Source organism: Dermochelys coriacea, chromosome 1, assembly GCF_009764565.3.
Source record: "Dermochelys coriacea isolate rDerCor1 chromosome 1, rDerCor1.pri.v4, whole genome shotgun sequence".
NCBI lineage: Eukaryota > Metazoa > Chordata > Testudines > Dermochelyidae > Dermochelys > Dermochelys coriacea.
The window spans coordinates 122,588,309-122,610,486 of record NC_050068.2 but is presented as its reverse complement, the minus strand read 5'-3'; the positions used below and the strand labels follow the sequence as shown (position 1 = coordinate 122,610,486).

At 41.0% G+C, this 22,178-nt stretch overlaps 1 protein-coding gene across 1 annotated transcript in view; it reads left to right on the top strand.

Moving 5' to 3' along the window:
- OCA2 (OCA2 melanosomal transmembrane protein) overlaps nt 1-22,178 on the top strand; it is a 275,411-nt gene that overhangs the window by 32,929 nt on the left and 220,304 nt on the right. Inside the window, exons 2-5 of the mRNA XM_043492950.1 lie at nt 7,686-7,784; nt 8,714-8,902; nt 19,276-19,333; nt 21,075-21,147. Of these exons, the coding sequence (XP_043348885.1) occupies nt 7,686-7,784; nt 8,714-8,902; nt 19,276-19,333; nt 21,075-21,147 (419 nt within the window). The remainder of the gene's footprint in view (nt 1-7,685; nt 7,785-8,713; nt 8,903-19,275; nt 19,334-21,074; nt 21,148-22,178) is intronic.

The following is a 22,178-nucleotide window of genomic DNA, read 5'->3' as shown; positions in this document are numbered from 1 at the left end:
CCAACTTCTCTTAATTATGGTGTGTGTGTGTTTTTGTGTATTTTGGCCCAGAATTGTAGGAATGAGGAAGTGCTTGGCAGACACCTTCACCCCTGCTCTGCTGTCTCTTCACCTGTACTGAACATAAGCAAAGTTCATTACAACTGAAGAGCTGGCCCTACGTTTCTAGCCCATTTGATTGTGAACATAACCTTCTAAGTGCAAACTGATTCCAGGGTTTAAAGTTCAGCATGCTGATTTCCCCGCCCCCTCTCCGCCCCAAATAAGTGTTATTTAGTCCATGCCACAGTTGCTTAGGACTAGCCAGTGGATAGGGAGGGATACACCTAAACTGCTGCTGATAGTTTTTGGGCCACTGTAAACTTCATCCTGTTTGCCACATGTAACAAGTAGAGGGGCACCAGGGTCAATGAATCTGCATAAACATGGATCTGTGGTCCTTCTCAGAGCTCACTCCCAGACCACCTCTGTCTTGTCCCTAAATGAACCTTCAGTGCTGTATGTATGAGACCAACCCCTCGGACAGCCATCATATGGGGATTTTAGAGGTGCAGAGGGCCTTGTACTAGACCTCCATACTGGCGTGAATTTCACAAGTAATTATTGCTGCCTAGTCCACATCATCCTTCATGATGATTTTCTAATTTTTCTCCTCTCTAAAATTTCTCTCTGAAACTTTCCACTTTTATGATTTCTTTATGCTCTTATTTGTTTTATAGTTCATACCTTTCACTCTAATTAGAGCCATAACATCATTAGGGAGTGGGGATTTCACCAAGCTTGATTTTCTTCTGTTGCTCTTTTCTCTGTTACTTTTTCCACATTTTTATTGTCATGAACAATACTGTTTTGTTCTGAAGAAAGATTTCCAGTTTCAACATGTTGGTCATTCTTTCTTGGCAGTTACATGAAGCTAGAGTGAAATTCAAAGGTGGCTTAAACAATGCAGCTTACACACCAGTAAATGAGGATGTTACATGTTGAGGGAGAGGAAGGGTAGGGTCATCAGATCCAATGGAACCAATATGAGGTTATAAGATTAAGTAGATATATCTTCTTATGTTGCTTGTACCCTTCTTTTGGTTGCACTTGCTGCTGTCCCTTTTCCTTTCAATTTCCTTTGTGTGTTGGTGCCATAAATATAAAGGGAAGGGTAACCACCTTTCTGTATACAGAACTACAAAATCCTTCCTGGCCAGAGGCAAAACCCCTTCACCTATAAAGGGTTAAGAAGCTAAGATAACCTCGCTGGCACCTGACCAAAATGACCAATGAGGAGACAAGATACTTTCAAAGCTGTGGGGAGGGAGGGAAACAAAGGCTGTCTGTCTGTCTGTGTGATGCTTTTGCAGGGAACAGATCAGGAATGCTCTTCAGAACTCCTGTAAAAAGTTAGTAAGCAATTTAGCTAGAAATGTGTTATATTTTCTTTTGTTTAAACGGCTGGTAAATAAGCTGTGCTGAATGGAATGTATATTCCTGTTTTTGTGTCTTTTTGTAACTTAAGGTTTTGACCTAGAGGGATTCTCTGTTTTGAATCTGATTACCTGTAAGGTATTTACCATCCTGATTTTACAGAGGTGATTCTTTTTCTTTAATTAAAATTCTTCTTTTAAGATCCTGATTGCTTTTTCATTGTTCTTAAGATCCAAGGGTTTGGGTTGTGTTCACCTATAGCAAATTGGTGAGGATTTTTATCAAGCCTTCCCCAGGAAAGGGGGTGTAGGGCTTGCGGGGATATTTTGGGGGGAAGACGTCTCCAAGTGGACTCTTTCTCTGTTCTTTGTTTAACATGCTTGGTGGTGGCAGCGTAGGGTTCAAGGACAAGGCAAAGTTTGTATCTTGAGGAAGTTTTTAACCTAAGCTGGTAAGAATAAGCTTAGGGGGTCTTTCATGCAGGTCCCCACATCTGTACACTAGAGTTCAGAGTGGGGAAGGAACCTTGACAGTTGGTTACTCACTTAGGGGTAGATGCTGGTTTTACTGTGTGCCCTGAGTAAGGAGCAGCATGTAGCACTTTGATTTACACTTCAGTCCTTGCTTCCCTAGTTCTCCAGGATGGGAAGTAAGTCAGTGCAGATTACTTTTCCCTTCACACCTGCTCAGCAGAGCTGGCTGATGCATTGTGGTGCTGGAACCATTTTGTCCACTTCCTGTCCATCTGCATGGGAGTAGAAGTGGCCCCTCACTTGAATGGAGTTGCACCCATTTACACTAGCTAAGGATCTGGACCTTATTTCTAAATAGAAATATCTACTGTTTAAAGCAGAAGGATCTCATTCTGTGGAGGAGGTATCCTAATTCCTTACAATGAAAATGGCAGCGATCCTGAAGTTCCTGATGGATTTCTGCTCTTTTACACTGCCCCATTCACTCATGGGAAAATGTGTAGATCAAATTGTAGGATTGGGGACTAAGTCAGGAAATGTCTCTGTTTTATGTATGTATTGTATATGTCTACTACCAGAGTATCTAGTTTTATAAGCCTATTTCCATGTGGTATTTTTTAAAGGAGCAGAATAGTCAGTGAGAAATAAATTTAATCTAAGTAGTGTGGATAAGAAGTTCTAATAATAAACTATTAGCAAAAGACAAAGGGATCATTTGTAGACTGTTTTCTGGCTATTAATCTCAGATTTTAATTTCTTTGTTATAACATGGTAGCATGTGTCACTGTGGAGATTGTTAATGCCACGTGTAAACCTTAGCAATACATAACTCCATGCTCTGTCTTTTTGATTGGTTTCAGAGTAGCAGCCGTGTTAGTCTGTATTTGCAAAAAGAAAAGGAGTACTTGTGGCACCTTACAGACTAACAAATTTATTTGAGCATAAGCTTTCATGCATCCGATGAAGTGAGCTGTAGCTCACGAAAGCTTATGCTCAAATAAATTTGTTAGTCTGTAAGGTGCCACAAGTACTCCTTTTGTTTTTGTCTTTTTTTGATTGAACTTTATCATTGTGCCCAAAGTTCCAGTGTACTATTTTACAGGAGAAGCAGTTAATCATTTTTTGTATTATATTATAAAATGGTCTTATGAATTCCTGATCATAGATTCATAAATTGTATGGGCAGAAGGGACCACTGTGATCATCTAGACTGACTTTCTATGGAACTCAGACCATAGAACTTTGCCAAAATAATTCCTATTTGAAGTAGACCAGGTCCTTTAGAAAAACATCCAATCTTAATTTTAAAATCCCCAGAGATGGAGATTATATCACAACTCTTTGTAGGTTGTTCTAATGTTTATTTACTCTAATTATTAAAAATGTACAACTTATTTTTAGTCTGAATTTGGTCAAGTGTCAGCTTCCAGCCACTGGATCTTGTTATGCCTTTGTTGATAAATTGAAGAGCCCATGATCAAATATTTGTTCCTTGTGTAGGCAGTTATAGACTCTGATCAAGTGAGCCCTCAACCTTCTTTTTTTGTTAAGCGAAACAGACTGAGCTCCTTGAGTCTATCACTGTATGGCATGTTTTCAATCCTTTAATCATTCTTCTCTGAACCCTCTCCAATTTATCACCAGTCTTCTTGAATTGTGGACACCAGATCTGGACACAGTATTCTAAGAGTAGTCACACCAGTGCCAAATACAGAGACACTACAACCTTCCTACTCCTACTTGAGACTCCCTTGTTTATGTACCCAAGGATCACCTTAGCTCTTTTGGCTATGGCATCACAGCTGAAGCTCATGTTCAGCTGATTATCCACCATGACCTCCAAAACCTTTACAGTCACTACTTCCCAGGATAGAGTCCCCCATCCTGTATACAGGGCCTACATTCTTTGTTCTGAGATGTATAGATTTACATATGGCTATATTAAAAAGCATACATTTTTGCTTGTGCCCAGCTTACCAAATGATCTAGATCACTCTATGTAAGTGACCTGTCCTCTTCATTAGTTATCACTCCCCCAATCTTTGTGTCATCTGCAAACTTCATCAGTGATTATTTTATGTTTTATTCCAGGTGTTACCAGCTTTCCCCATTATTTGGGGAATGCTCATTTAATTATGGTTACTTTTCAGGGAAGGGCGGGTGTTCTTTAATTCTATCAATGTACTGCTTTTGTAACTTGTGTTCTCATACAGAGCTCTGCTTCTTCCTGCTGCAAGTTCCCTTCCAATGGTGCTATCCTGCAGGACCTAGGTTCCCCAGGGCTGGGTTCTTCCAGCCCCAGAATCAATCTCTCTCTCTCTCTCTCTCTCTCTCTCTCACACTCACACTCACACTCACACACTCACACTCACACTCACACACACACACACACACACACACACACACACACACACACACACACACACACACACACACAGAGTCTGGGAGGACTGGGACAATCAGCACTCCCAAGCTGACCCTTTACATGTCCCTGGGCTCAGTAGGCTGGGTTGAGCAGCACTTCCAAGCTGCCACCCTCATATGTTCCAGGTTCAGCACATCCCTATCCCCACTTTCATGTTACAGTTGTTCTGGTAGTAACCCACTTGATGAGTAAATCCCACAGGATTTTTGGGCGCTGCAGGGATCTTTTAGCTTAGGTACGAAGAGCGTTGCTGCAGAGTGAATGAGGAAACCAAAAGACACCCATGGGACAAGGGGGACAGAGAGAGAGAGAGAGAGAATGGAACTGATGCAGATTTTGGATCCAGGCATCAGAACACTTACTTGAGCATGGGCAGTAGCATAGCTGGGGAGAAGGGGGCAGTGGCCGCTCCCCCACCAAGCAGAAGTGGCACCTTTTAAAATCTTTGGCGCCTTTGAAATTTTTACTCACCTGGCGGCACACTGGGTCTTCAGCAGCACTTGGTGTCGGGTTCTTCACTTGCTCCGGTCTTCAGCGGCATTGCGGTGGTGGTGAGGCAGTGCCAAAGACCAGATCAAGTGAAGGACCTGATGTCAAGTGCTGCTGAAGACCCGGAGTGCCGCCAGGTGAGTACCGGGGGTGGTGCCTTTTTTAATCTCCGCTTCCCCTGTTTTTTCCACCTGGCTACACCACTGACCATGGGTAGGGGTTTTTGTAGAGAAACAACAATGGTTCAAGGGAGAACACTAGATTTGTTTATGTATAAACTGATGGCTGAAGGGATTATACCAAAGTTGTTTTGTTCAGGCTAGACAATGGGAGCTGATCATTCCTGGCAGTGTTCCTTGGAGGGAGCTCACAGTGCAATTAGGGAGCTTCACTGTTTTGGATACCACTAGAGGATTTATTACTAGAATTGGTCTGATAACTATTGAGCTGGGTGTGTATAGGCATGGGTTCATTAACATCTGGAGCAGAGATTCCCCCATCATGCAGTGCTTCCCTGCTTTTCTGGTCCCAGAGTTCTGTGTGGTTCTTGCCTTGGAATCTCTGTTCTCCATTCTGTATGCTGATGGAGATGCCTTGATGTCCCATCTTTGATGCAGATGAGGCTGGGGGGTTTCCTTAATCCTGTCACCCTTATCCCAAGGGTTTAGATATGTCTCCCACTGCTTTTTCATTGCTTTTTGTAAGTCTTTCTTCTGATCGACTTTGGTTCAAGCAGAGGCTAGGGTGGTGGTGGTGGTGGGGTTCGGGGGAGGAGGTCTTTAGTGAGTCAGACAGGCTGGGTACTGCACCCTGGTTCCCCAGCAACACAGCTGCTAGGTAACACAGGTCATTGCTAAAAATATTAAATCGTGTAGGGTCAAAAATCAATGCCTGTGGGACTCTACTAGAAACACACCCACTGCATAGTGATTCCCTATTTACAATTAGATTTTGAGACCTGTCATATAGCCAGTTTTTAATCTATTTAATGTGTGTCATGTTCACTTTATTTAATTCTATTTTTTTAATCAAAGGTCTGTCGAGCAGTACCAAGTCTAATGCCTTATAGAAGTCTAAGTAGATCACATCAACACTATTACCTTTATCAACCAAATTTGTAATCTCATCAAAAAAAGATATCAAGTTAGTTTGACAGGATCTATTTTCCATAAACCGATGTTGATTGGAATTAATTGTATTACCCTCCTTTAATTCTTTATTAATCGAGCTGTATTAGCCACTCCATTGTTTTGCCTGCAATCGATGTCAGGCTGACATGCTTATAATTACCTGAGTCATCTCATTTGCTCTTGTATATTGGCAGAACACAAGAAACTTCATTCTGCCATCAGAATTGTAACTAAACATTTCAACTTCTGTGAAAATTTCTGCAAGGAATGCATAGTTAGAAGATATTGTTAATCTTAAATGACCCTACAATTAAAAATCCCAATAGTATTTTTATTATGATTATGGATTTTATTTTGTAAAAACTATAGGATTTGAAACAATACTTTTAGACTGTGGTTGAGTGTTAAATGAGGGCTCAAGCTCTCAAAACATGGAGGTTTTTTTCTTTAATTTTTTTTTGATGTGAATGAAATGCTGATAAAAAGATGGCATGTTGACAGCCTTGGAGAATGGAGCCATCTCGTCACAGAACAGATCGTGACAATGAAACTTGCACTTCACTGCCAATGTGCCTGAACCCTGATCTGGAGGGTCAGTCCCTATGCCCAATCATTTCCTGGCCTTTCTTCTGAGATTGCAAACAAGGTGCATATAGGGGGGCATGCATGTAAAATATAGACCATCTACTGGACAAAATCACCATCTTCAGTTCCCATAGGCCATAGCACAGCTAGCAGATGCTAACAAATATTGGAAACTAAGGTCCTGATCCTGCAAATTCTTATGTACATACTTAACTTCACACAATGTGAGCAATCCCTCTGACTTGAACGGGGCTACTTGCAGTGCATGAAGTGACAACTGTCTTGGTGGGTCATAGATAGAGATGTGGTCAGTGATGTAGCTGCATACTAACTTATTTGTGGTTTTGGAGATCGGCAACAGAAGCAGAAAGGGAGCTAGTGGAGGGATCAGAACAAAGAGATGTTGGGTTCATGGTGGCCTGCAACAATGAAGAGATAGGTTGATGCATATTGGAGCCTCTGCAACTGTTCCCACATCCTTGGCTCCATATACAGTGATTCAAATAATCCATTCTAGAGGAGAAAAAGCATGGATTTCTATGGGTAGATCCTCCTCCAGGGCAAAGTTTACTAGTAAGGTGGAGGAAGCCATTTTTTACCATAGATGCTATATGATTATCCGTGGTTAATGACGAATCAAACAGGATCCCAAAACTTTGTAACCACTTTAATAAATGAGGAGAAGTGGGGATTGCCTTGGATGGAAGGAAGAAGACAGGTGGGTCAGCCGGTTCTTCAAAGGGTTTCTCTCCTCTGATCTAGCATCGCTTTGGTCTTGCCAAAAACATCTAAGAGTCCCAAACACAGCATAAAATTCTCTTTTCTGATTTGCAGCATAGAATGCTTATTCACAGTGTGGATCTTTATTGCACACCTGCCTTGGTTGCACATGTGGAATGACTTCTGTGGGAGTTAGGCACATGGAACAATACAAAAAAGTAAAATACCCGCCATCAGCGGATGACTGCACTCAATGAAGAATGGAGAGAATTTTGCCTGTAATTTTTTTAGGAAGCAGCCACTTGATAAGTTAATATTTAATTAGATCTATAAATATACTTTTAGCTAATAAAATATTGTGTAGAGCCTTAGGGGGTCATTAAAATGAGAATTAACAATTCTGTTTATCTGTTTAGTTTTATTTGTTTGTTTGTTTGTTTGTTTAAGGTACCACTTCGGTTTGCCGAAATTATTCAGTGCAAGGTCAAAGGACAACTGCTTCACAGAGAAGACGCCTTTGCTGAAGGTTTCGTCTGAGGACAATGGGTGGGTTATTTTTATTTCAAATTAAGGATTGCTTTTACATTATTCTTTCTCACGTTCTGACTGTGGGGTTGCAGAGAGGCAGCCTAGACAGTAGGGGTTGTGAGTGGAGTAGGACTTATAAGGAATATGATGGGGAAACAGGAAGGCAAAGGGAAGAAGTAGGTTGTGTGAAGAAGGATGAGAGGAGGGCTTAAGAAGCTTGTGATGTGTTCGTGCATACAGAATCCAATATCTGGTGCACCAAGGAGACTATTCTTGTATGCACTGAGACACTGGTGCATCCAGGTTTATTCCCCCATGGAGGTACTCTATTGACTCCCCACTGAACCAAGGTATGTGTCAAAACATTGATATAGACTGGGCACCTTCCAACTCCTGCCCCTTCACAGACTCCCTTACACCTCAGCTGCCCTTGCACAGTTATCCTTCTCCTTGTGCCTCTCACACAACCCTACTTCTTCCCTCCCCACTAGCCTTTCCACAGGCCACAGAAGTGGAGGAATCAGGCCAGAGACTAACTGCACTCCAGTCAACCTTCCATGAGTCATCAGACTGGAACTGTTCTTTGGACATCCTCTTATGGTCTTCACTGCAGCAAATCCATGGGGTTTGACGGGACAGAGATTCACTCTCATGAAGCATAGGGTTGTAAGAGAAGCAGTCTGCACTGTCCAGTTCCTAAACACACACAATTTACTTGACTCTGTGTAGCTCCTAGAATCTCAGCCAGATAACATTGCTTCCACCAGCCATCACACTAATGCCCTGATTCTGCAAACCCCTAGGCACATGCTTAACTTGACTACCATGAGTATTCCCATTGAAATCAATCACAGGAAAGTTAGGAATGTGCAAAATCCGGTTATAAACCAGTATATTTTTAAATTAAGGGAAATCATTTATTCATTTTTTATTAAAATGTTTTGTAGGTTACGATGTCTGGCTCTTCATAATCCTAATTTTACCACAGATGATGATTCATGGGATAATAGCTCTGCAGAATTTGAGCAAAGGTCTCACCTGGGAAGTGAAATGACCAGCTTGTCTAGATCTGCTTCCTCTGAGAAATGTGAACTCTTGGACAACCTTCATGTCAAGTTCAATTTGTCAAAGATGAGGTATGACTCCAAAACTTGCTTGTTTTGTTTTTGTTACTTCTGCAAGAGTCAACAACCAAAGGCAGATGCCTTGAAAATGATTTCATTTCTGCAAATGAGTAAAATAACACTCCATATTCTGGGTCATGTTGTACAATCAATTTTTAAGCAAAACCAAAACACCCTTTGAAATTCATCATGAAATCTGGTTAAGATTTATGGCTCCTTGTTGTTACATGCAACCTGTCTTAGGTCTCTAACTAAATACTATATAAGGGAAAAATACGTCTTTATGCCTTTTTTAAGTTCTTTGTGTTCATTTGTAAATATACCACAAGATCTTCCACAACAGGTTTTGCTGCTTGGATAAATTTTTGTTTTTATAGTTTTTAACTACCAATATCTTTGTAAATGTATTTTTATTATAATTATAATAACTTATTATATGTACTATAATGCAAAATGTGGCCAAAACAGATTTGCAGACCTGTGTCCTTCAGTTATCTAAAGTAGGCAGACATTATAGAAAGTCTACATTTAGTTCTTTTGTGGGGTATGGGTTTATTAGTAAATTAAATGTTATCAACACAACATGAACTTAAGCCTAAAATTGGTCAGTGTTGGCTTTTCCTAGATTTTAGCTGCAGAACCCCTTTATTCCAGACACTTGTTCCCTTTGCCCCTTCTAGAAATGACCACACTCTTTTTATATTCTAGTTACACCTGCAATAATCACCTGGCAGCATTGCACAGGGTTCAGATATCTGTTACTCAACATAGGAGCCCTGCATCCTGTGCCAGTTCCTAGAATTTGCCACTCTATTACAAAATGCTATTTGGCTAAATCACACAATGTGTTTTGTCTTAGCTCACTGCTTCATGTTTATTTTCCAGTTCTAATTAGGGATATTTAAATAACATGAGATTTTCCCTATTCTCCATTGTTGTTGAATAAGCAGAGTAGGCTAACTGTATTGGCTACAGTTAGCAAAGCTTGGATAAATACTGACAACTATACCAGCACTCTTTCTTTGCAATATTAGCAGCTTGAGCCAATGTTTGGTGTTTCAGTCCTGCTTGGTTCCTTTACTTAATCATTTGCAAAACCACGTAAGTTTACATTTTGGCAAAGTACAATATTTCCTTGGTGGATTTTCCTGTGAGAGATTTTACCATTTTGTTGAATATACATAAAGGGCCAGATCCTCAGTTGGTATAAATCAGCACAGCTCCATTGACTTTAATGGAACTACTAGCTCAAAGTCATTAAGTTTAGAGACAGAAGGGGAAATTCTGCCCAGATTTGCACTTCATGCAGGCCTATTGAAGTCCAGTGGGATTCCCCTGGGCATATAAATCAGGATAGAATCTGGCACAGAATTTGTATTTGCATTACTATGACAGATTAGAATTGTAATGCAAGACACAGGTTGCTAAATACAGTTAAGTCAAAGGCTGATCATTTCTGGGTTGTAAGCTATTAAAAGCACTGCTCCTGTAATACTAAGTGCCAAAAACCATACAAACAAACAACCCTCTCCCCCAAATGCTATGCTTCATCAATAAAATAACATTTTTCAGAAGTTTGTAATTACATCTTGTCAGCTTTTGAGGATTAATTTGTTATTTAAGGACAAGTAGTTATGGACTTCTCAATTAACGCCTCTTGATTTCTATTGCATCTTCCAATGAAGTTGTCATCATGTTTCTTATTTCAATAGGAACTGTTGAAACATAATTTGAAAGTGCAGACTGAAGATTTATCAAATGCATTAAATCTAAAATAATCTGAACAGGGCTTTAATAATTTGTAAAAGTATGTAATAGTACCGAGTTAAGATGTAGAGAATAGATGTGGGAGAGATAAACAAAGTATATAATTAAAGACATGTACTGGGTGTTCTTCACACATCCTACTTGGTTGTAGCTCACACGTATTATCAATCCTGAGCTGCTGGTAATTGCTTTTGTAACTTAAAATTGGTCATTGCTGCCTTGAGTTTCAAACCTTTTTTGTTCTGCTATTTTTCATTTTTCAATAGCTTGGACTTTGATGTTTCTAGATGAAAGTCTTCAAATAGACTGAGCCTGCTTCTCTGCTGCCTTGCAGCTTGGATCGTTCTGTGGCCACCTACATGGTTTCTAATTTTCCCATCAGTGATCTTGATCATAGGACTTATTTCCACTATGATTCAAACATGACTTCTGAATCTTTTGAAACTTATCTAATTTAGTTTTCTATCACACAAATAACTATTTTAATGCAGCTATTTGTTGAACTAGACCCTTCTCAACTAATTTTAGTGTCTTGGAATGTTTTTTTCTTTGCCACCATCAGGCTTAAAGCAACCCATTCACTTGGCATTCTGTCAGGAAGGCAGCAAATTTTTTGTTTACTTTTAGTTAAAATATTAGGGAGATATCCATGGTTTTAGTTAATGGAGAGATTTAAGAGACAAATTACAAAGTAGAACCCATTGCTACTGTGAATATAAAACATAATGTGACATACCTGGGGCACAATCCAGACTAGTGGGGGCTGTGTCACCCCTGTCCTGAAACCTTGGGTGCCTTATAATGCTTTGTTGTAGTAGCTCCCACCTGGGCCACTCACAAACAGCCTTCCAGCAGGCAAGCCACAGGCTGAGCGTCTGTGTGTAACTGCAGCCTGCCAACTAAACCCTGGCTCTCACCAGCCTTACTTATACTACAGGATGACCTCAACACCCCCCCCCCATCCAGATCTTCCCACAGAAATGTATGTCCTGTACTGCCCAGCCCTCTCCTGAACACTACAAATATGTTAAGTCTCTTATTCCTTAAGGGAATAATATGTTAGCTTATTGTTTTTTAAATAGAATTACTCAGACACTCCAATTCAAACGCACCGGATTAGATAAAACACGAAAACAAGTTTATTAACTACAAACTACATTAGATTCCAGCAAGATTTATCACCACATGCTTCCAGCAAGGTTGCTGACCAAACTCTTTTAGTCATGACCCACCCTTCCCCCAGAGTCCAACTTCTGTTTTCCTTTGTCCTCTTAGGTGCGATGCCAGAGACAGACAGGGAGAGGAGGGGTGTCTTGGGGTGTCTGCCCCTTCTTCTGGTAGTCCTGTCCCTCATTTGAGAAGCATTGCCAGCTGGGAGCAAGGTGACAGGCAGTCTAGTGAAGGAAACTCCATGCTGTTTCTTTGCTAAGATGAAAATTTTTTTTGCCTCTGCCCCATTTTTTGCCAAAAAATGGTCACTTAGAAGGTAATGGTTCAACAGCTTTGTTTACATCTGTCTGAGGCATCAGCTTTCCCTCTCTCAGCAACTAGTTTGGCCACTCCCCAGATTTATCTGGAAAACATACGTCAGTCGTGATTTCAGCTTATGTTCAAACTTTACATATAATGTTGCTATGTGCATTTTGCCATGATATTATTGATCAGCAAGTTATGTGATATTTATTGATATCTCACAAGGCATACCTTGTACAAACATGATTACAGTAGCATGTAGGGTAGGGATTGGCAACCTTTGGCCTGCGGACCACTTTGTTTACCTGATGTGTTCACAGGTTCAGCCGACTGTGGCTCTCACTGGCCACGGTTTGCCGCTCCAGGCCAATTTGTGCTGGCCGCCACTTCCCGCAACCCCAATTGGCCTGGAGCAGAAAACCGTGGCCAGTGGGAGCCGCAATCGGCAAAACCTGAGGACACGGCAGGTAAACAAACCAGCCCAGCCCACCTGGGGGCTTACCCTGGCGGGCCGCATGCCAAAGGTTTCTGATCCCTGATGTAGGGTGGGAACACCGGGGTATATTTTCTATCACACATAGATTTTATGTACGGTATTGACAAATAGAAAAATAATTAGTAGAGAGAGAGAGAGGGAGAGAGCGAGCTCCTACATATAAGACACAAGGACATGGTTTTAAAATGGTCAATGCAAAGATTGATTACTGGAAAATGCAAATTTTTAATAGCAAATAGTTTAATTTAAAACAAGCATGGTTTGACGTACTGTATATTTTCCTGAGATTTTAGCATATTTGATGGGACATAATCTTTTAAAAATAAGTCACTTGTCAGTGTACTCAGGCTCACTGTGATAATGTAAAATATAAATCAAAACCAAGGTTCTGATAGTTATCTGTGAATGTCCAGGAACTGGTGATGATTTAAAGAGAGAATTTGATTTTTAAGGGACTCCCAATGTCTATTCCTTTCTTACAACTATGCCTTTTTTTCGATAATTTTCAGGGTAGATATTAGAAATATTTTGAGGGAATGATCAAATTTTTGAGACGTCAGCCCTGGCAGTGTGCCTCTTGTGTAACAAGTAAAATGTATTTTGGGCCCAGTCTTGAAGTTCTTATACAAGGAAAACTCCACTGATGTCAAAAGTAGCTTTGTTCCAGAGTAGCAGCTGTGTTAGTCTGTATCCGCAAAAAGAAAAGAAGTACTTGTGGTACCTTAGAGACGAACAAATTTATTTGAGCGTACGCTTTTGTGAACTACAGCTCACTTCATCGGATGCATTCAGTGGAAAATACAGTGGGGAGATTTATATACACAGAGAACATATTCATAAAGACTAAGGTCAGAAGGGACCATTGTGATCATCTAGTCTGACCTCCTGCACAACGCAAGCCACAGAATCTCACCCATCCACTCCTGCGAAAAACCTCTCACCTAGGTCCGAGCTATTGAAGTCCTCAAATCGTGGTTTAAAGACTTCAAGGAGCAGAGAATCCTCCAGCAAGTGACCCGTGCCCCATGCTACAGAGGAAGGCAAAAAACCTCCAGGGCCTCTTCCAATCTGCCCTGGAGGAAAATTCCTTCCCGACCCCAAATATGGCGATCAGCTAAACCCTGAGCATATGGGCAAGATTCATCAGCCAGATACCCAGGAAAGAATTTTCTGTAGTAACTCAGATCCCACCCCATCTAACATCCCATCACAGGCCATTGGGCCTATTTACCATGAATATTTAAAGATCAATTAATTGCCAAAATCATGTTATCCCATCATACCATCTCCTCCATAAACTTATCAAGATTAATCTTAAAGCCAGATAGGTCTTTTGCCCCCACTGCTTCCCTTGGAGGCTATTCCAAAACTTCACTCCTCTGATGGTTAGAAACCTTCATCTAATTTCAAGTCTAAACTTTCCAATGACCAGTTTATATCCATTTGTTTTTGTGTCCACATTGGTACTGAGCTTAAATAATTACTCTCCCTCTCCGGTATTTATCCCTCTGATATATTTATAGAGAGCAATCATATCTCCCCATAACCTTCTTTTGGTTAGGCTAAACAAGCCAAGCTCCTTGAGTCTCCTTTCATAAGACAGATTTTCCATTCCTCAGATCATCCTAGTAGCCCTTCTCTGTACCTGATCCAGTTTGAATTCATTCTTCCTAAACATGGGAGACCAGAACTGCACACTGTATTCCAGATGAGGTCTCACCAGTGCCTTGTATAATGGTACTAAAACCTCATTATCTCTACTGGAAATACCTCGCCTGATGCATCCCGAGACCACATTAGCTTTTTTCACAGCCATATCACATTGGCGGCTCATAGTCACCCTATGATCAACCAATATTCCAAGGTCCTTCTCCTCCTCCGTTACTTCTAATTGATGCGTCCCCAGCTTATAACTAAAATTCTTGTTATTAATCCCTAAATGCATAACCTTACACTTCTCACTATTAAATTTCATCCTATTATATTACTCCAGTTTACAAGGTCATCCAAATCTTCCTGTATGATTTCTCGGTCCTTCTTTAAATTGGCAATACTTCCCAGCTTTGTATCATCCACAAACTTTATTAGCACACACCCACTTTTTGTGCCGAGGTCAGTAATAAAAAGATTAAATAAGATTTGGTCCCAAAATTGATCCCTGAGGAACTCCAGTGGTAACCTCCCTCCAGCCTGACAGTTCACCTTTCAGTAGGACCTGATGTAGTCTCCCTGTTAACCAATTCCTTATCCACCTTTCAATTTTCATATTGATCCCCATCTTTTCCAATTTAACTAATAATTCCCTATGTGGCATGGTATCAAATGCCTTACTGAAATCTAGGTAAATTAGATACACTGAGTTTCCTTCGGCTAAAAAATCTATTACTTTCTCAAAGAAAGAGATCAGGTTGGTTTGGCACGATCTACCTTTTGTAAAACCATGTTGTATTTTGTCCCATTTACCATTGACCTCAATGTTCTTAACTACTTTTTCCTTCAAAATTTTTTCCAAGATCTTGCATACTACAGATGTCAAACTAACAGGCCAGTAGTTACCCAGATCACTTTTCTTTTCCTTTCTTAAAAATAGGAACTATGTTAGCAATTCTCCAGTCACATGGTACAACCCCTGAGTTTACAGAGTCATTAAAAATGCTTGCTAATGGGCTTGCAATTTCATGTGCCAATTCCTTTAATATTCTTGGATGATTATCTGGGCCCCCCGATTTAGTCCCATTAAGCAGTTCGAGTTTTGCTTCTGCCTCAGATATGGTAATATCTACCTCCATATCCTCATTCCCATTTGTCATGCTACCATTATCCCCAAGATCCTCTTTAGCCTTATTAAAGACTGAGGCAAAGTATTTGTTTAGATATTGGGCCATGCCTAGATTATCCTTGACCTCCACTCCATCCTCAGTGTTTAGCGGTTCTACTTCTTTCTTTGTTTTCTTCTTATTTATATGACTATAGAACCTTTTACTATTGGTTTTAATTCCCTTTGCAAGGTTCAACTCTACTTGACTTTTAGCCTGTCTCACTTTATCCCTACATGTTATGACTTCAATAAGATAGCTTTCCTTGCTGATTCCTCCCATCTTCCACTCCCTGTATGCTTTCTGCTTTTTCTTAATCATCTCTCCTGAGATGCTTGCTCATCCAGCTTGGTCTACAACTCCTTCCTATGAATTTTTTCCCCTTTCTTGGGATGCAGGCTTCCGATAGCTTCTGCAGCTTTGATTTAAAGTAATTCCAGGCCTCTTCTGGATCCTTTAGATCCATAAATTCTTCAGTCCAATCCACTTCCCTAATTAATTTTCTTAATTTTTGAAAGTCAGCCCTTTTGAAATCAAAAACCCTAGTCTCAGATTTGTTTGATTATCCTTCCGTTCAGTTTGAACTGAATTAGCTCATGATCACTTGAACCAAGATTGTCCCCTACAACCATTTCTTCTATGAGGTCCTCACTACTCACCAAAACCAAATCTAAAATAGCATCCCCTCTAGTCGGTTCAGCTGTATGGAGTGGAAATCTATGAACTTCATGAAAAAACTTGTACAGATACAGACAGACATCATCTTCCTTTCCAAATGCAAACAGATGGACATCGTACCAAAAGGACTGAAGGTAAAAAATCCATTACAATCTACATACCACACAGACTATGCTGACAGCTTGTGTCACACACTCTCAAAGAAACTGCAGAACCACCTGATCAACATCCTCTACAGCAAACAGGGAAAGATTAAGAATGAGCTCTCAAAACTGGATACTCTCATAAAAAAAACAACCTTCCACACAAACTTCCTAGTGGCTGGACTTTACAAAAACTAGACAAGCCATTTACAACAAACACTTTGCTTCTCTACAAAAGAAAAAGTACACTAAACTATCTAAACTACTACTGCCACAAGGGACCACAACAGTGGTTCCCTTAACCCACCCAGCAATATTGTTAATCTGTCCAACTATACTCCTAGGACAGATTCTTCTGCTGGGCTATCTCGGGGCCTCTCCTTCTGCCCCTCCACCCCCACGAACATGATACAGTTCTGTGGTGACCTAGAATCCTATTTTTGACATCTCTGACTCAAGGAATATTTCCAGCACACCTCTGAACAACACACTAACCCACAGAGACCTCCCTACCAACACTACAGAAAGAAGGATTTTGGGGGGACTCCTCCTGAAGGTGAAAACAACAGACTGGACTTCTACATAGAGTGCTTCCGCCGACGTGCACGGGCTGAAATTGTGGAAAAGCAGCATGACTTGCCCCATAACCTCAGCTGTGCAGAGCACAATGCCATCCACAGCCTCAGAAACAACTCTGACATCATAATCAAAAAGGCTGACAAAGGAGGTGCTGTTGTCGTCATGAAGAGGTCGGAATATGAAAAAGAGGCTATTAGGCAGCTCTCCAACACCACTTTCTACAAGCCATTACCTCTGATCCCACTGAGGGTTACCAAAAGAAACTACAGCATTTGCTCAAGAAAGTCCCTGAAAAAGCACAAGAACAAATCTGCGCACACACCCCTGGAACCCTGACCTGTGGTATTCTATCTGCTACCCAAGATCCATAAACCTGGAAATCCTGGACGCCCCGTCATCTCAGGCATTGGCACCCTGACAGCAGGATTGTCTGGCTATGTAGACTCCCTGCTCAGGCCCTATGCTACCAGCACTCCCAGCTATCTTCGAGACACCACTGACTTCCTGAGGAAACTACAGTCCATTGGTGATCTTCCTAAAAACACCATCCTAGCCACTATGGATGTAGAAGCCCTCTACACCAACATTCCACACAAAGATGGACTACAAGCCGTCAGGAACAGTATCCCCGATAATGTCACGGCTAACCTGGTGGCTGAACTTTGTGACTTTGTCCTCACCCATAACTATTTCACATTTGGGGACAATGTATACCTTTAAATCAGCGGCACTGCGATGGGTACCCACATGGCCCCACAGTATGCCAACATTTTCATGGCTGCCTTGAAACAACTCTTCCTCAGCTCTCATCCCCTAATGCCCCTATTCGCGCTACATTGATGACATCATCATCTGGACCCATGGAAAAGAAGCCCTTGAGGAATTCCACCATGATTTCAACAATTTCCATCCCACCATCAACCTCAGCTTGGACCAGTCCACACAAGAGATCCACTTCCTGGACACTACGGTGCTAATAAGCAATGGTCACATAAACACCACCCTATATCGGAAACCTACTGACCGCTATTCCTACCTACATGCCTCCAGCTTTAACCCAGACCACACCACATGTTCCATTGGCTACCGCCACGCTCTACGATACAACCGCATTTGCTAGAACACCTACAAGATCTCTATCAAGCATTCTTACAATTACAATACCCACCTGCTGAAGTGAAGAAACAGATTGACAGAGCCAGAAGAGTACCCAGAAGTCACCTACTACAGGACAGGCCCAACAAAGAAAATAACAGAACACCACTAGCCATCACCTTCAGCCCCCAACTAAAACCTCTCCAACGCATCATCAAGGATCTACAACCTATCCTGAAGGACGACCCATCACTCTCACAGATCTTGGGAGACAGGCCAGTCCTTGCTTACAAACAGCCCCCCAACCTGAAGCAAATACTCACCTGCAACCACACACCAGAACCACTAACCCAGGAACCTATCCTTGCAACAAAGCCTGTTGCCAACTGTGTCCACATATCTATTCAGGGGACATCATCATAGGGCCTAATCACATCATCCACACTATCAGAGGCTCATTCACCTGCGCATCTACCAATGTGATATATGCCATCATGTGCCAGCAATGCCCCTCTGCCATGTACATTGGTCAAACTGGACAGTCTCTATGTAAAAGAATAGACATAAATCAGACGTCAAGAATTATAACATTCAATAACCAGTCGGAGAACACTTCAATCTCTTTGGTCACTCGATTACAGACCTAAAAGTGGCAATTCTTCAGCAAAAAAAAACTTCGAAAACAGACTCCAATGAGAGACTGCTGAATTGGAATTAATTTGCAAACTGGATACAGTTAACTTAGTTTTAACCTTGTGTAATGACCCATCCACTCCCAGTCTCTATTCAAGCCTATTTCCCCATGTTTATTCCCCACTTCCTTATCCCCCACTGTTCCTCAGACTTTCTTGTCAACTGCTGGAAATGGCCCACCTTGATTATCACTACAAAAAGCTCCCTCCCTCCCCCCGCCGCTCTCCTGCTGGTAATAGCTCACCTTAAGTGATCACTCTCATTTCAGTGTGTATGGTAATACCCATTGTTTCATGTTCTCTGTGTATATAAATCTCCCCACTGTATTTTCCACTGAATGCATCCGATGAAGTGAGCTACATGTAGTTCATGAAAGTGTATGCTCAAATAAATTTTAGTCTCTAAGGTGCCACAAGTACTCCTTTTCTTTTTAAAAGTAGCTTTGTATTTGTGAGGACGACAAGATTGGGCTCTGGAATGGCAATAGACAATTGCTTGCATTTTAGTGCCTGTATTCAGTACTCTATGGGGAAACTGAGTTCTCTGGCTAATCATGTTATTTTCTATCTAAAAAATTTCTTTATGATCAAACACACAATGTTTCTTTATAAAGTTTCTGTAAGTAACATTTTTCTTACCTTTCAGATGCTGTTTAAGATTCCTAAAAGTTTCAACCCTTTTTATCTTTGTAGTGGTGTGCTCTGTAAGTATTGGATTTGCAACGTTCTTTCATTTAATAGATTAGAATTAAATCAGTGTAATGATTTTAAATTGGAATGACTGTCGCTTAAGGCTAAATCCAATCCTGTCAGGGCAGTGAGGATCAATGGGCAAAAAGATGCACAGGTCTCTTGTGGATTAGTTAACACTGGCCCACACGCTACATACGGTGCCTCCAAGGGAACATTGAGAGGAGGCAGGTCCAGTTAATTAGCATGTATGTCACTGGCAGGTGTATAATGATTTTGAGATGGCTCCTCAAGTACCGCTTCAAAACTGAGGGGCTTTATGGGTCAGTTTCTTCCTCTGCCAAAATGTCCACACTAACTCCTCCACTTCCCCCTCAAACTCTCATGGAACTCCTTGCAGAGTGGAAAACAGGCCCCGCAAAACCTCATGTGGGCTCTCTGCCTTCCCCATTGGCTGCTAAAATGTGGCTGTCGGAATCACTTTTGGTCAGCTAGCACAGGGAGGGGAGCTGCAGAAGGCTGCACTCTAGCAGCCATTAGGGAAGGCAGAGAAACTGTCCCAGGAATAAAGCTGGGAAGGTGAAAATAGTATATAGCTTCATATTCTAGCTAGTTCCCCCAGACCCAGCCCTTTTAAAAAAAATCTCTCCCGTTCTGACTGATGCCCTAATTCTAGTTCCTCTCTTTCTGTCTCTAGAACCCTTTCCTCATCCTCCTGTCTTCCCCTTCTTTAATCTTTGCTCTTTCCTTCTTCCTCTTTGCATTGTTCTAATACTCCTGTCTCTTTTCCCCATCCACAAAATTTCTTAGTGTCTCTTGCCTGTAAATACCGTACGTGTGTTTTTAATTTCCATCTCTAATGAACTGTTTCTCATATCTCCTCAAATCCCCCCTCTAGTCCATTGCCTGATTCTAGTTCTCTTCTCTCACTCTTTCCCTTCCAGGATCCCCATTTTCTCTCCTCCTTTCTTTCATGATTGCATCATTATCCTGGCTTTTCCATCCTCCTTGCCTCATCTTAACTGATCAATAGTGCTGTGTGAGGCAGCCAGCTCCTGAATTAAGTGGCTCCTTTCCTGGCTCTGTTGCTCCCTGCTGTACTATAATGACACAAATTGAACGCTTGAAAAATGGAGGCAGAAAAAGAATGGAGGGAGATACTGATCCAGGATTCAGTACCAGTCACAGTGTTCTAGTGGAGAGAAGCTAGAGGCATAGCAGGGGAGGTGGCTGAGTGGGCTCTGCAGCTGAGTGGTCAGATTGGACAGTCCCAAAGGAATCTGTTAACTGTTAGGCTGCAAGTGTTTTGGAGGGTTGGAAATTATCTGCTTGCCTGACATGAGGAATCTTTTTCTGCCTGGCAGGATTCCTATAGCAGAGGGCACAATACGCATTTGTTTCCCCTTAGCCAGGACAGGATTTGGACCTATCTTTCCAGACAGTTCCTTAAAACTAACCTGCAACTTTGTCCTGGGAGAGACTTGATTACAATAAACAAAATGTATGACTTTGCTAGTTTAAATGTGGTGAAGGATTACACCTCAATACCACTGACTCTTTTTGAGAGTCACAGGCCTGGTTTTAAGTTTGGGAAATATCAGCAATTGGAATTAAATATACATGAAAACATTATTGTGAATTATACATTTGTTTATAAGGTTCAAGAAAGGCTATTTCATATATTTTTTGAGACAGACTGGGTAGATAGATAACTCTGTAACAATTCAATGTATGCCCATTTTTTGCTTGTCATAGATTTTATTTAGCACTTATGCAGATCAAGGAGCACCCTGGCAGATGTTGGCTGTGTCGCCACTGGAAAGCTACTGTATCCTTTATCAATTTCTTTTTAAGAATCAGAGAGAGAGAGCAGTGTGGTCACCGGTTATACTGATGATAAGCTGATTGAAAATGGCTGCTTTGCTGATTACTAAATTAGATATTGACAGCGATTTAGTTCCTTAGAGTTTGTGATGCTACCTAACTGTGTTATGGTAGCAAATTAATTTGGTCACAAACCTGTTTTCATAATAACTTATCTAAATGATAATGAAGTGTGCAAAGGCCTGATTTTCCTATTTTTTCAACTGGACACCACTTGACCGCTACTCATGTCTTAAAAAAGGAGCTGAAGTTCATAATGAAACCTGATCACAATATGCAAAATGTAAACAGATGTAAGGTCACAATGACAGAAAAATCCCAAAACTAGTTCCCCCAAAGATATGACTAGTTTAAATGTGAATTAAAGTTATTAATACATTTTAATAAATAACCTGTATCAGAGTTTACCTGTAATATATAATTAGTAAGCAAAAAGATGGACAGAATCTTTTTTTCTTGTTAATGTCCAGTAAAGTTGTATTTAAAAAATGAAAAATGGACGCAGTGATGGAGATTTGAGTAGAAGCTTTGAGTCCTTGATGATGATGATGGTGGAATACTACTTCCTTTGTTAATTATATGAAGTTGAACTCCCAGTATGATGCTTTGGCCAAAAGGGCTAACACAATCCTTGGAAAGGAGGGGATTACTGAGTAGTAGAGAGGTGATTTTACCCCTCTCTTTGACACTGGAGCAACTGCTACTGGAATACTGTATCCGGTTATGTTCACAATTCAAGAAGGATGTTGATAAATTTGAGAGGGTTCAGAGAGGAGTCACAAAAATGATTAAGGAATTAAAAAACATGCCTTATACCACTAGACTTAAGGAGCTTAATTTATTCAGTTTAACAAAGACAAGGTTAAAGGATGACTTGATGGCAGTTTATAAGTACCTACATGGGGAACAAATATTTGATTATGGGCTCTTCAATATAGCAGAAAAAGGCATAACATGATCCAATGTCTGGAAGTT